Raw genomic sequence first — 14,498 nt, 5'->3', positions numbered from 1 at the left:
TCCTACCTCCTCGCTGGTGTCAGCACTTGGCACTGAGGGAGCGTGGGCCGCACAAGGGATGGGGCGGGCCAGGAACAAGGCGGCACAGCACTCCGTCCCAGAAGCCATGTCTTCCTGCACCCCAACCCTGATTCGGAGCACACAGCCTCGGGGCGCAGACAATCCAGCGGGGAGTAAATCAGATCCACGGAAATGCTAAGACAGGATGTGACAGAAGGTGGGGATGAGTCCTCGAGGCACCTCGGGAGGAGGGCGCTGGGGTGTCCAAAAAGTAGATGGACGGTGGGCTGGAGAGGTGTCCAGGCCAGGCTGGCCCTGGGGCTGGGCTGCAGAGGCCGGCCCACGTCAGACCCATGCGGGACCCTCTCTTTGTGAGGCTCACACCGTCTGGCAGAAACCTGCGTTTACGATGGTCCCTGGCCTCACACGTCCGGGTGTGCCCGCTCATCTAAGCCTCAGATAACGCACGCGCGAGGCACGGCCATAAATACCGTAGCTGGCCGGAGCCAGCCGGGCTGCCCTCACAACCCCCACCTCAACGCCTCGGGCTCTCCCCTCCACTCGGGACCGGAAATTCAGGCTATGAGTGCTGGTGGTTCTCCTAGCAGCTGTGTTTGTCCTGTGTTTCGTCCCTCTGCCCACGGATGGCTCGGCGGGAGCCCCGGCAGGTGGAGGGCTGGGCCCAGCGGCCAAGGTGCCCATGAGAACAGGAGGCTCCTGTGATGTGGTGGTTCTCGCGGCCCAACCGGCCAGGGACTGGCTGCCAGCAGTGCGAGCTCGTGGCCTGGAGGCTGACGCAGCCCGTCGGCCAGCAGCAGCTACCGCGCAGACGGAACGCATTTCTGGACGCTGCAGAAAGGAGCCAAACCATACACTAGGCCTCCCAGTGGAGGCAGCTGGGGAGGACGGTGTGGTTTTCTCAGCTTAATGAAAGACCAGGAGGTCAGGGCAGGGAGAGGCCAGCTGGGCCAGCTGGGCCTGTCGCTCTTCCAGTAGCTCAGACATTTCCCCACAAGGCTGGGAGAGTCCAGAGGGTAGGCTTATTTTGCTAAATCGGGGCTCTCAAAACCCCCAAGCCCCAAGCTCATGCGAGCAGGAGGCAGGATGCCCCAAAGCATAAGACAGAGGTGGTTACTGCTCCCTGGGAACTCATTCTGCCTAAGGGGGCCCCAGATTTCACTTATGGGAGCAACGTCCCCATGATGCCAGCAGAACCCACACATGAGCACCACCCACATGGAGCGGGGCTCCCACCACACCTCCTGTCCCCAGGAGGGACCCCTCCCTGGGGCAGTGCCCTGGCCACACGTGGCCCAGCCAGGCTTCTGACGAGCCCGATGAGGCCCACCCACCAGCTCCATCACCCCGAGGCATCCTTCCAACAACCGGGCGCAGCTCTGTAAACCCATTCACAACAGGAAAGGTGGGGAGGCCCGTGGTCACCAGCTGCACGTACAGACTCAGAGACCAGAGAGCTTGCCGGGGTCGTGCACAAGGGCTTGGACACCAGGAGGCTGAGGGAGGCACACCAGCCACACAGTAGCTCAGGGCACCTCTGCTCGCTTGTGTGCCGGGGGCTGTAGGCCCTGCTTCCCCTGCTGGCCACGCACACTTGTCGGGGCCTGACTCCAAGCTGGGTCCTTCCCTGCGGGTACCCGTAGGCGGGGCTGATGGCCACAGGGGTCTAACAGCAAGGCACCTCGTAACCCTGGGAGCCGAGAGGCGAATGCAGGCCAGCGACACTGACAGGGACCCAGCCTCTCCCTCCAGGCCTCAGGTCTCCCATCTCTAGAGATTAGCCCCTGTGGGCGGTCCTCAAGCCTCCGTGAGGCTTCCCCACTCCTGAGCAAGCTCCCAAGCAGTTGCTCGGACCCGGGGCTCTGGGAACAGAGGCCCCAGGCCAGCTTGCTCTCAGGTGCTCATCAGCAACAACACTGTAGGACCCACGTGGGGGGTCCAAGTTGTGAGAGACGTTCAGATGAAACACGGTCTCTGACCCCAGCCTGGGCTCAGTGACCAAGGGGGCCCCCAGGGGCATTCTTTGCCTCCCAGGGGCCTCTGTGGGTTTTCCCTGGAGCTCACGCGGCCGTGGATGCCATCAGTGACCCCAGGGGGCTGCGTGCTGCACAGAACGTCCTCCAAGTGCTCCTCTACCTTATGCAGGGCCAGCTGCACAAGGGACGCAGGTGCATAAAGAGGGCTCTGCATGTCGCGTCTCCAGCCGGGGCTGGCCTGGGGACAGCAGCCAGGGAAGCCACGCAAGCCTCTAAATCCATTGCTGAGCTCTTGCTTCCTTTAGGCAGGTCCTCTCCTTCAGGAATTTGGGGGCTTCCAGGCCACTTCCTGACTCCACCAAGGCTCAGGACCGTGTGGACCCCATCCTCCCTCCGAAATCCTTACCTGCCCTGTGCCCAGCCTCCTTGCCAGGGCGCGGGTGACCAGATGTGGATGACCCCTGCAGGCAACAGCACCCTGACTCTGCCTGACCCCGAGTGAGGCTCCAGGCACAGTCCTGCGGGGCAGTGTGTTCAGGACTCGGGCTCGCTGACGTCCACCCTGCTGTCAGGGGACAGAGGGCAGTGCCCAGTCGGAGTGGCACCGATGCTGGCCCTGGAGCGGAGCGCACTAAAGGGAAGGCTTCAGGGGCCTTCCCTCTGGCTACACAGGTCGGGAGCACTTTTCCCTATGTTATGGGTGGGGTTTTAGGTCCTATTTTAAGTTGCAGACGTTGCCCGCTTTCTGGGAGGGACCGTTTTGTGAACGGGCCAGTGTGTGGAGTCTGCAGGAAAACCGCTGGATGCCCACAGACACCGGGGGCACAGGCACACACATTACTTCTTCTGTCTACGAAACGAAGCTACCTCGCTACATAGGCCGATTTGAATGTTTCTGGGTCACATGGCCAAACCACACTCTGCTTAAAATGCAACGTGTGTGGTTTCAGTGACTTAAGACTGAACTGTCTTCCTTACAGGACCGTCGGTCTGTGCTTGCCGTTTCCAGCAAGCCCAGAGCAGCTCAAGGAGAGCGCAGGCTGGAGACGAAGGAGGTGCGCGGGCCCCCCCCGCACAGGTGAGCTGCCGGCCCTCCTGGCTTTCTTCTCTTTCTTCTCTTTCCCTGCTTCTGGGTCCCCCCGCCCCCTCCCCGCCCCTGGCTTACTGGGACTGAGCGCTGGCAGACAGCGCGGGCTGACGGGTGGTTTCACGGCTGAGCACCATTTCTCTCTGAAAACTAAGCCTTCTTTAAACTATAGGTTGGCTCCAGTAAAAACTAAAATGAGATTTATTTTTTTAGCATTTCGACCTGGAAGTGACTGAGCAGACTGCTCAGGTCTTCCTCACTAAGCAAAGACCAATAGTGGCTCTAGTTCTGTGTCCTGAAGACGGAGCCAGAGCAGGCTTATCAACTGTCAGCACACACATCTGGGCGCCGACCGAAGGTGCCAGGGGCGCTCCTCGCCCTGGGTCTCCATCCTAGGGCACAGACGTGGAGAGCTTTCGGTCTGGCAGAGTACAATGAACGTCTTACAGGAGGCACATCTGGAACGTATACGTTTCATGGGGCACGAAGCCTAGAATGGGGGGTCTCTTTCCACAACCGTGGCGGGGTGGGGCGGGGAGCCCAGACCCGGAGGTGTTCCACCCAGAGGGTGGAGCCTAGAAAGGAAGGGAAGGTTCAAGTTTTCAAAGCAAGCAGGGGCAGCCAACCTTCTGCCCAAGACAGGCTTTGTGTTCAGGTGACGCTCAGTGTGGCTCTCTGTGACCACCTGAATCCCCTCTGTAAGTGGAAACCCCACGTGCCACCTCGTCTGACAGGATCTTCACAAAGATGCTCGGGGGTGACATGCTGCTGACACACACCCAGGAGCTGATTAATTTGTGCAAGACCACTATGGAGTGAAACGGTGGGCTGTCTACCGCACAGAGGGGCGGTGTTCACCTGCTGCTGGGACAGGGCAATGACGGAAGCCCACGGAGCAGAGCCCTCCAGGACCTCTGGGGACAGGGCTGGGCCCTGCACGTGCCCCTCAGTCGGGGGCCTGAGGAAGGTCAGGGCAGCAGAGGACGGGGCTGGACATAAGAGCTAGGGATGGCAGGGCAGAAACTGCCGGGGGAGGAGTCTGCAGCGCCACAGCACCCCCTCGCCAGGCACTGCGGTCCAGAGCACAGGACGTGGCATCACCGCAGGGGCCGTGTGGGGAAGGACAGAAACAAGGGTCTGGCAGCCAGCCTGGCCGTACGGCGTGCCACGGCCCTCACAGAGTGCCAGCGTCAGATGCCATCCTGGGACCGGCATGAAGCACACCGCAGAAGGCCACAGACATCAACACCACCCTCCCGTCTGGTCCAAATGTGCGCTCCGCCCCTTTACCAGTGATGCCACACCCACCCTCAGGCAAGACCACGCAGGACCCCGGTCCTGGTACGGCCCCCACTTTCTGACAGACAGCGTCCACTTCCTCAGACCCTCCTCCAAATCACCCACCCAACCCCAAATCCTACAGCAGGCCCCTCTGCTGCAATGCTCCATGGGGCACACGGTCTGGCTCACCCCATCCGGTGCCAGGTGCCAGCTACAGGTGTTCTCGTGCTAAGGCACTGATGGCCCATGAGGGCAGGACAGTGGCGGCCAGCGGCGGCCAGGGCCAGTCTCCTCACGAGTGCTCGGTAAGTGTGTGGGAACGGGTGGATGGAGGGTGCATCTTTAAACCAGGAGTGGGTTTGCCAAAGCACGGTTCTCTCAGGCTCAGCTCTGGGAGTTAAGGCTGCCCCCAGTGCACCGGGAGGTGCTGGCCAACACCAAGGACAACAGGGCTGTCAGTGGACACAAACGGGCACCCCTAGGTCAGGAGACCCCCATCGTCTCTGCCCTCGGAACCGTCCAGACCAGTGGGAAGCTTCTCACAGGCGAGCTGAAAAGAAGGGCCTTGAGTACAGACAAGGGACTCTCACGGTGTCTCTGAACGGCGGCTGAGCAGCAAGGGGACATGGGGGAGTGTACTCAGGGTCAGAGGAAGATCCCGTGGGCACTCAGAGGCCCGGGGCTCGGCCTGCCCTCACAGGGGTAAGCCTTCCACAGCTGTGCTCTGGCCTCCTACTTACGCAGGGACGCAAGACGTGTCCATGAAAGCTGCGGGGATGGCGGCGAGGCAGGGTCCCCTGTCCAGGCAGGGACGTCCACTGTGTGAGGAGCAGGCTGCCCCAGCGCCAGGTCGGATAGGGAGGAGCTGTGTCTCCCAGAGGTATGTGTGTGCACGTGCGTGCGCGTAAGTGTGTCCAGGAGAGACAGAGGAGGTCTCGGAAGACACCAAAGGAGCAAAGTGGAAACCTTTTCATCTTTACACTTCAGGGAGGTTATTTTCCCCAAAACCCATAGAAGACATTCAGAACGGTTCAGGAATTCACGCCCTAGGACCACCAGGAAGGAGAGGAGGCAGACACCTGGTACCGGGCCCCCACAGAAGCAGTATGGGTAAGCAGGGCCACACAGCTGGTCACGCTCCCTTCCCAGTCCCCAGGTGGGGGCCAGAGGTGCGACGCCAGGGCCGGCTCCCACACGCCATCTGGGCCTGAGTCTTGGGTGGCCCCCTATGTCCAGTGTCCACAAAAGCTCGTGCCCTCCGCCCTGCACCACCGTAAAGCTGGCGGGCTGGACAGCACAGGGCCTGGCCATGTATGGGCTGAACAGTGACTCATGAGGCCCAACGGCTCCCCGTCTGCAGGGACCACAGAAGACAGGGCTGGAATGGAAACATTTACGCAGCCAAGCCCAGAAGGCTCTACAAAAGCCAAGTCCTGCCAGAGGGAGAGGGAGAGGGAGGGGCTGGCCAAGAGGGAAAGGGGCTGGCGCCCTGGGACAGAGTAGGAAGGAATCCTCCCAAGGGGCGGGGACAAAAAGCAGTTTACCTTCCGGTCACTCCGTCCCATAACTCACTAGATTAACATGGAGCATGGAGCGCGCCCACCACATTCTCACGCGCCTGCAACTTAGGAGCTGGTGGTGGAGAAATGGTGGTGGATGACGGGACCCCCAGATGACTGCCCAGAGGTTCACATCTGAGACCGACGGGGCGACAGGGACAGGGTGCGCTCGGAGACCCTGGCACAGGGTCACGCCAGCCGGGCTGAGGACACGGCACAGTCCCGGAGCAGAATCCTGACCTCAGAGGCTCATGCTCTTTCCATATAGAAACAGTCTGTGAGCCTTTCTGGGATCACATGTGAAAATAGCACAGACCTGGGAAAGACCCAGCAAAGACGGACAGCAAAAATTCAGAGAAGCGTCCCTAGTGGGGTCCCAGCACTCGAGTTGTTACTCAACCCCGGGGAAGACAAGAAGGGCCACGTGGACGCAGGGAAAACACTGAACAGCCCAGGTGCTCAGTGCCCGGAGGAGAGCTCCCTGGGACGTAAATGCAGGCCCATAACAAAGTATGCGTGAGGAGCAGCTGCTGGGGGAAGGCCCCACGGAGCAAAAGCTGGACCGCCACCCGGGGCCCGTGGGGGGACTGAGGGAGCGTAAACCCACTGGAAGCCGCCCCGCACGCCCCTCCCACTCCGACAGCCCATTTAAGGGGCTATAGCCACAAGCTGCTATAAAGAACACAAGATTCTCAGGGCTCTGGCCTTGGAGTGCTCCCCGGGGACCCCAGAGCTGGGCCCTGGCAGCCCTTTCGTGTGACTCAGAAAAGGGCCCCCGCAGCCCTGGTTCTCGGCCCGAAACTGGCACCAGAACAAGGCAGGGCTCTGCCTCAGAGGGTCAGCCTGCCTTCCAGGGGAATCTGGGGCCTCAGCTAAGACCTGTGCTGGAAAGCGTAGGCTCTGGCAGGGATGCAAACCATCACAGCTTCTCTCAGGCAAACACCGGCAGCTTCACATCAAGTGAGACGCACACTCACAAAAACAAGCCAGTGCCCATCAGCAGCTGTACGGATCGAGACGGTGCAGCACACACACAGTGGGACAGCATCCGGCCAGAAGGGACGACACACTGCCCTTCCAGGCAGCACACACGGGCTCGTATGCGCCATGCTCCTCGAGACAGAGGAGGACAAGTCCTGTAGGATATCACCTACCCATGCGGTTGAAAGAAGTTAAACCTATTAAAAAACAAACCAGGGCGCCTGGAGGGCGCAGTAGGCTAAGCGTCTGACTCTTGGTTTAGGCTCAGGTCCTGATCTCGGGGTCGTGAGATCGAGCCCCGCGTCGGGCTCCACACTCAGCGTGGAGTCCGCTTGAGACTCTCTCTCCTTCTCCCTCTGCCCCTCACACGCTCGCATGCTCTTTCTCTCTAAAATAAATAAATAAATCTTAAAAAAACAAAAACGAACCAGTGAAAGGATGGGACGGGGGAAGCCAGGGACCTGCTGCACAGCTGATGGGCACAGACAGTATTACACCGGCCGATCATCAATGCAGAAATGTATCAAAGTCACACACTGCACACTGTACGTTTACAACGTGGAACACGTCAAATTTACCAAATGAAATTTTTTTTTAAACACACTTTTTTTTTTTTAAGATTTTATTTATTTATTTGACAGAGAGAGACACAGCAAGAGAGGGAACACAAGCAGGGGGAGCGGGAGAGGGAGAAGCAGGCTTCCCGCAGAGCAGGGAGCCCGATGTGGGACTCGATCCCGGGACCCTGGGACCATGACCTGAGCCGAAGGCAGACGCTTAACGACGGAGCCACCCAGGCGCCCCCAAATGAAATTTTTAAAAACAAGACCTAGCAATCCCACTCGTAAGTATTCACCCAAGGAAAAAAGTATTATGCTCACCTACAAAACTGTATGTTCACATATAAAAACCTAGGCACGAATATCTGAAGCAGCTGTATTTGTAAGGGCCCAAGCCTGGAAAGAGCCCACATGCCCGCGGAACGGCAGATGCACAGCTGGGATGCGACTCAGCGACCCGTGCATCACGGGGGGGGGGTCTCTGATGCTGTCTGCCGAGGCGGAACGTGCCAGACGCTAAAGGCGCCACACCAATGACATCCCAGAAGGGTCCAAATGAGAGGGACGGTGCGGGGGTTGCCCGGTGCGGCACAGGGACGGGCTGAGCACCAAGAAATGGCACAGAGGAATTCAGTGGGTGATGGGACCGTCTGTATGCTGTGTGTGGTGGTGTTTGCAGTATACACCAAAAAGAGTAACTTTCATCGCATGTAGATTTTAAAAATGTACAGGTTCTCGGGCCAAACCGTCAGGCTCTGATCTTGATACCATCGCTACTGCCAGCTACCTGAACAAATGACTCCCTTGCTCTGTGACGTGCTCACCTCCACCACAAAGTGGGATTTCAAGTGTCCCTACCTCCTGTGGAAAACTGGGCGGTTTGAGGAAATTACTCTGTGTAAAATGCTTCCAACAGCGGTAGCAGGTGGTGAACACCCAGCTTGCCGGCAACGGCCCTGACTTCCACGAGCCCTGCCCCCCCGCACGCCCCTTTGCAGGGTGAGCTGCAGAGGCTGGGGCGGGAGCGGGAGGACTGTCAAGGCCAAAGAGAAGCTGTAAGACAGACAAGAGACACAAGAGAGTCAGGGATGTGGGTGGGAGTTTGGGCGGAAGAGCAGTCATCACAGACAATTTCATGAAATGTCTTACGTGTTTTATTATCTTTCCGAATAAAACCCAAAAGTTGTGGTGAGGGGAATGCTGGTGGCCAGTGCGGCCCCTGAGAAGGCTCAGCCCAGAGACGCAGTGGGTGGGGTGGGTGCGGCCGCAGCGCAGGCGCACTGGGAGAAGGTTCCGTGCTCCTTGGGCCCAGAAGGGGGCAAAGCCGAGAGCCCACCAACCCTTCCCAGGCTGGCCTCAGCGAGGCCAGGGATTCGGAGGCGCATCAGGTCTCACCTGCTGGGACACCTCCCCCCCCTGGATCCAACCCTGAAGGCGTAAAAAGGTGCTAGAATTCCACCCTTTGCCCACACAGCCCTGGGGCAAAAGGATCAGAGCCTGCACACCTGCGTTAAATCCAGGGGAAGGAGCAGCACCCCACTTGGTATGCTGCTGGGACACTGGGGGCCAGTGCGCCCTGCCCATCCTTGGGTGACCTCCTTTCCTTGAATGTTCCCCTGCCTCGGAAGGGGTTGTCCTGGAGCCCAGTGTACAGACGGCAGCACACCCACTCCTGACTGTGGGCCCACAAGTGCATGACCTCTCACCAGACAACTCGCACACCGGACGGAAGAGAGCGTGAGGCTGGAGCTCCCCCAACCCCGAGGAAGGCCCCTTGCCTCCGGAGACAAGCACAGGACAAGGCAAGACGCAGTCAACAAGCTGACGAGTCTGGGACGTGCTCTGAAGGCCAGATTTGGGGACACATACCCTCTGTCCACCTGGCTGGGTGACCCAGAGCCTGGCCACCAAATCAGGGAACAGAGCCGACTGCCACAAGCAGGGTGGCCTCTGACAATGAGCACCCCCAAAACCACCGGCAGAGATAGTACGGTTGGCCCCAGGCAGTGCCTGGAACACTGGCCAGATGCAGGGATCAGACACCGGCACAGCCTAATGCCATTTCCTGACCTGTGGTCAACGTTCACAAGATCTTCTTTCCAATTTGCCTTAATTAAAGATTAACATTCCAAATCACTTCCTCTCAGTCGGCTCACTATTCTTAATTTTGAAGTCACTCAATGTCCTGGCAATTACTCATTACCTTCAGCAGCAGCAGATGGAAAACAGCACAATTCCCTGTGTCTCTCAGACGAAGCCAGCCAGACACGAACCTGGAGAAGTGTGTGCATTCAAGTCACCTCTGCAGGCCTGTGGGATGGAGAGCAGGGTCAGTCCCCGGGGAGAGCTACTGACATGACAAAGCCAAAGCAAGCACACGCGAGCCAACCTCCACACGGTGCAGCCCACGGCTGTCGGTCAGACGAGGATGTGCATCTGTGTCTGGGCACTGGGCACGTCCAGGAAGGAGTGAGAAACGCCGAGGACACGTCTACGTGTGCAAGGGTGCCGCGTGCCAGACAACCGCATGTAACAGAGGCTTCCAAATGCAAAGTCGGCCACAGAGACAGCGCTGGACGTGTGTGGTCACGCTGTGCGACTCCGCCAGCCGGGCCCCCAGCCGCCCCCGTGGAGAGCGCAAAAGCTGGCTGTGGGGCCAAGCCCACCATGAGCACTCCACGAACGGGAACTTTCCAGTTTTATTCCTTCAACCTCCTTTGAATGAGTAGCTATGCTATCTCCCAGCCTCAGCTGCTGTTTGGTTAAAATTTAAGGGGGAGGATACGTGTATACAGAAATGAAACAATTTTGGTGACAAAAGACCAGCCAGGAAGGATGTGAGTCTGTCAGCACTGCAATTTAAAGCCCCAAGTCAGGACTTTACAGCTCAGCTCAAGCAGCTCCTGGCCGCAAGACCCAGGAGGCGCTGAGGTCCTCGGGGGGCCGGCACGCACACAGAGCCACCTTTCCGTCTCCAGAGTCGACACTATGGAGTGTGGTCCCCTCAGACAGGCCAGAGTCCGTCAGAATTCTTCTGGGTCCAGAAGCTGTACGGCCACATGCACACACGTCTCAGAACAATGCGGATTCGGGCCGTTCCCTCCCTGAGGCAGAGGCCCTGACTGGAGTGAGCACGAGGCCCTGGAGGGGCTCCGAATCTGGGTCCCGGAACTCCACTCCCCAGCAATCTTTCACTGACCCCCAATTTGGGGAGATCGGGGCCCCTGGCGCACATGCTTTAGAGGTGGGACTAAGACGTGACCTCGTTCCAAGAAGGCGTTTCTTTTATGAGCAGTAAGGTTCCTTCTGATGTGGGGGGAGGCGAGGCAGGGGGGTGCCCAGGCCCCTGCTCCAGCGGGCCCCGGCTTGAGTTTGCTCCAGAACGCCCACGTAGGGAAGCTGGCTGTCACAGCAATCCCCGTACCCACCCACCTCAGTGGGAGGCCCTCCTTCAGGCACAGGCTCCCTCCCCCCCGGGGCAGTCCCCTCTTGCCCTTAGCGTGACCCCATGGTGACAGCCAGTAACAGCGTGGTATGCTTCTGTTGCAGCTCAGACACGGCCGAGATGAGCTCCCACAACATGTCGTGGGTCCGGTACCCAAGCCACGTCTCCACGGCAGTTGAAGACGTCATCACTGCGCAGAGCATCGTCTCTAGGTGCCTGCACGTCTACATGGCCCTGTGTGTCCCGGTGAGCTTGGCGGCTGGGCTCTTCAACCTGACCACTTTCATCAAGGGCCGTGCCAGGCAGGGGGGCCTGGACGCCTTCCTCTCAGACCTCACGGTCACCCACGTGCTGGTGACGCTGCTCTCCCTCACCACCGTCAGCCGGCCAGACTACATGGTCACCACCAACCTGGGCTGTGCTGTCCTCTCCTTCCTGGCCAACGTCTGCTACTTCAACGGGCAGTACGTGCAGCTGGTGATGCTCTTTGCGTTCCTGCTGCAGGGCTCCGCGCCCTGCCTGCGCACGGCCACCAAGGCGGCCCAGAGGCCCGTGGAGAGCCTGGCTGCCATTGGGGGCTGTGCCTTCTGCAGCTCCCTGGGACTGGCAGCCCTGCTGGGCACATCTGGAGAGCTGTCCAGAAGCACCCTGTGCCAGGTGGACCCGCTGACCGCCTGGCCCGAGTATGAAATCGTCAAGGTCAGCCTGGGCTTCGGGCTGGCCCTCGTCCTGAAGCTGGTGTTCTTCATCCTGCTCGTTGTCCAGCTGGCCTGGAGGGCGGCCGCCCCCCAGAGGGATGCGGCCTCCACTCCTCGAGTCGTGCTGGCCACGGCCCTGACCACGTTTGCCTGCCGCCTCCCCTACAACATCGCACTCCTGCAACGGGCCCGGCTGAAGCTGCAGAGGGACATCGGCTCCCCCAGGGACGAGCTCCTCATGAGCCTGGCAGAGCTGGTCCTGTTTGGGGAGAGCAGCGTGAATTCCCTGGCCACCCTCTTCCTCCACCGGCCCTGCAGGCTGGCACTGCTGAGCGTTCCGGAGCGCCTCACCCGATGGTGCAGGAAGGGAGAGCCCAGCGACAGCTTCTCCTTAAAGAGAGTTGGGGGTTAAGGCAGGGCCCCGCCTGCAGCAGACGAGCAAGCCGGACAAGTGAGGGGGTCTTTCTGGCAGTGAGGGAACAGAACCATTTGCTACAACTCCAATCTGCATGGTGAGCGCCAACAAGGGGTGACGGGATGGCCTGGAAGGCACTGCCAAATAACTGCCTGGCATTCGGCTCTGCATACGCAAACACTCCATACCCTGGCTCAAACCAAACACTTGGAGCTGAAGGAAACCCTGCAAATCCAGGGTGCAGTGACTGTGGAGGTTCAAACTGGCCAGACACAGGCCTGACTGGGCGGAGATATCCTAAATGCTGGTGGGCAATTCCGTTAGCTTGTCCGCTAGCCGGCATCCTTCTCTGCCCCTGCCCGGCCAGATGACAGAATCTTGAAAATAAATACATTATTCAAAGAACTTTAGGGCCATATTATAACCTGGTCCTAAAGGGTCATTAACTGGATAACCTTTAACACTGCTAGAAAGTTTGGACCACCTAAATATTGCTGAGAGCAAAGAAGTTTGGTTCTATCTTTTTAAATTTATCATCACTGGAGGTCTGAGAATATCACCCACACGCTGATCAAGTGTTCCACGGCACTCCCCACTCCCTGTGACCTGGCAGGTGGTTGGTGCCCATCGTAAGGGCTCTGGGTAGTCAGTGACAAGCTCTGTGTCTAAAGCCCCATCTGCTCTGTTTGACATCATGTGCAGAAAGGCTGGTACCAAACATAAAATACAAAGTTCAGTAGTTAATCTTAACCCAAAATTTACTCTTAACCAATCTTGCTAGAGTTATATTAAGATTTTCTTGATTGAAGAGAGAGAGGAGGCGTGCAAGGGAAAGGTGTCTCTGGTTGTGGGATCCTCTTCCTTTGACAGTTTCGGTTTTTCATGAAAACTTGACTGTTCAGAGCAGTTTTAGGTTCACAATCAAATTAAACAGAATTAGGAGATTTCTGCCATGCCCTGCCCCCACACTGATGTCCCCCCGGATGAAGCATCTGTCACAACTGATGGATCTACATCGACACATCACTGTCACGCAGAGTCCACAGTTCATGTCTGGGCTCAGTCCTGGTGGTGTACATTCCGTGGTTCGGGTGGGTCTATATGGACACGTATCCCTCATTATGGCATCACAGAGTACCCACTGCCCGAAAAGCCCCCGTGCTCTGCCTCTGCACCCCTGCCCTCCGCCCCTGGCACCCCCATCTTTACTGCCCCCGCAGTCCTGCCTCTTCCGGAACGCCCTGCGGCTGGAATCCCACAGTCCGGAGCCGGCTCATGCTGGCTTCTGTCACTTAGGAACACGTGTCAGGTTCCGCCATGTCTTGGTAGCTTGTTTCTTTTTAGGACTGAATAATACTCTGCTGTCTGGACAGCTTCTATTTTAATGAATATTTTATGTTACTCGGCAAACTTTGGAACAAAAACATTTTGAAGATTTTCAAAAACATTTGAATATTTTATGTTACTCTGCAAACTACAGAACAAAAACTTGCCTTTTGCAAGCATGTCTTTTCAATGTTGATATACCTGCATTACTTCTTTGGAAGGAAAAGGATTTGGATTATATGGTTAAATAGCTTCTGTAATACGCCATTAAAATATTAAATGTTTTAAATAACCCACTCCCCTTCTGTTTCTGCTCCTCTGTGTGCTCACACAAAGAGTGTTGGCCCTGGACTGCCGGCAGGCGCGAGGCCGGTAGGGGCTGGCAGGCGCGCAAAGGACAGAGCTGGGAGCTTCTGGAAGTCAGTGCGTTCCCTTCCACCAGGAGGGTCAAGCAGGACAAATGGCATCAGGACTGACACATTAAGGCTGCTCCTTCACGCACGGTAGAGTAATTTTTACTAGATGCTGGATGTCATGAATTTCCCTTGTTGAGTGTTTAATTTTACTCTCTTACTTTTTTAAAAGATTTTGTTTATTTATTTGAGAGAGAGCAAGCAAAAGAGAGAGAGAGAGCATGAATGGTGAGGAGCCGCAGAGGGAGAGGAAGAAGCAGGCTCCCCGCTGAGCAGGGAGCCCAACACAGGGCTCGATCCCAGGACTCTGGGATCATGACCCGAGCTGAGGGCAGACCCTTCACCATCTGAGCCACCCAGGCGCCCCTTACTCTTAAAGAGTACTGATGTTTACTCTGGCAGGCACGTTGTTCCTTGTAGATGCGTGGGATTCTCTGGACAGCTTTGTTAGTCAGGGTCTAGAGCGTCCCGTTCTGGGGTCTCTCCTCATCACAAATGCTCAGAAGCGTCTCTAGTCTGGCCGGGTGGAATGAGAAGGTGGCTCAGGCCTATGTAATTCTGGGAGTTGTTCGGCTTGGAGCTGTCCTGTAGCCGCTCTGGGCATGGCCTGGACTGTTCACACCAGGCACGTACAGGCTCAGGAGCTCTTTCTTGACATGGCTCCCTGTCTCCAGCCCCATCTCCTGCCATTCCAGCCCCTTCAGCCTCCCAGAAACCTAATACCATCCCCTCAACGTGG

At 57.9% G+C, this 14,498-nt stretch overlaps 2 protein-coding genes across 5 annotated transcripts in view; one reads left to right on the top strand and one right to left on the bottom strand.

The window, feature by feature from the left end:
* The window catches only part of CHLSN (cholesin), a 128,753-nt gene that overhangs the window by 62,724 nt on the left and 51,531 nt on the right, over window positions 1-14,498 (bottom strand). The window lies entirely within an intron of this gene.
* Window positions 2,961-13,643, top strand: LOC114199929 (uncharacterized). Of its 4 annotated transcripts, XM_028091848.2 has the most exons (4): window positions 4,602-4,667; window positions 5,107-5,242; window positions 5,350-5,472; window positions 11,012-13,643. In XM_028091848.2, exons 2-4 carry the CDS (start codon window positions 5,124-5,126, stop codon window positions 12,015-12,017), a joined length of 1,248 nt encoding a protein of 415 aa, XP_027947649.1. In that variant the 5' UTR covers window positions 4,602-4,667; window positions 5,107-5,123; the 3' UTR covers window positions 12,018-13,643. The 4 variants fall into 4 exon arrangements, with proteins under 4 accessions (XP_027947652.1, XP_027947653.1, XP_027947649.1 ...); XM_028091851.2 differs by lacking the exons at window positions 5,107-5,242; window positions 5,350-5,472 and adding an exon at window positions 2,961-3,072 and having other exon boundaries at window positions 3,295-4,667; XM_028091850.2 differs by lacking the exon at window positions 4,602-4,667 and having other exon boundaries at window positions 4,695-5,242.

Source organism: Eumetopias jubatus, unplaced genomic scaffold, assembly GCF_037043125.1.
Source record: "Eumetopias jubatus isolate StellerSeaLion01/CBP00866 unplaced genomic scaffold, mEumJub1_p1.0 scaffold_12, whole genome shotgun sequence".
NCBI classification, from domain to species: Eukaryota; Metazoa; Chordata; class Mammalia; order Carnivora; family Otariidae; genus Eumetopias; species Eumetopias jubatus.
Note: the sequence above shows the minus strand (reverse complement) of the source record. Positions and strands in the feature narration are given on the sequence as shown.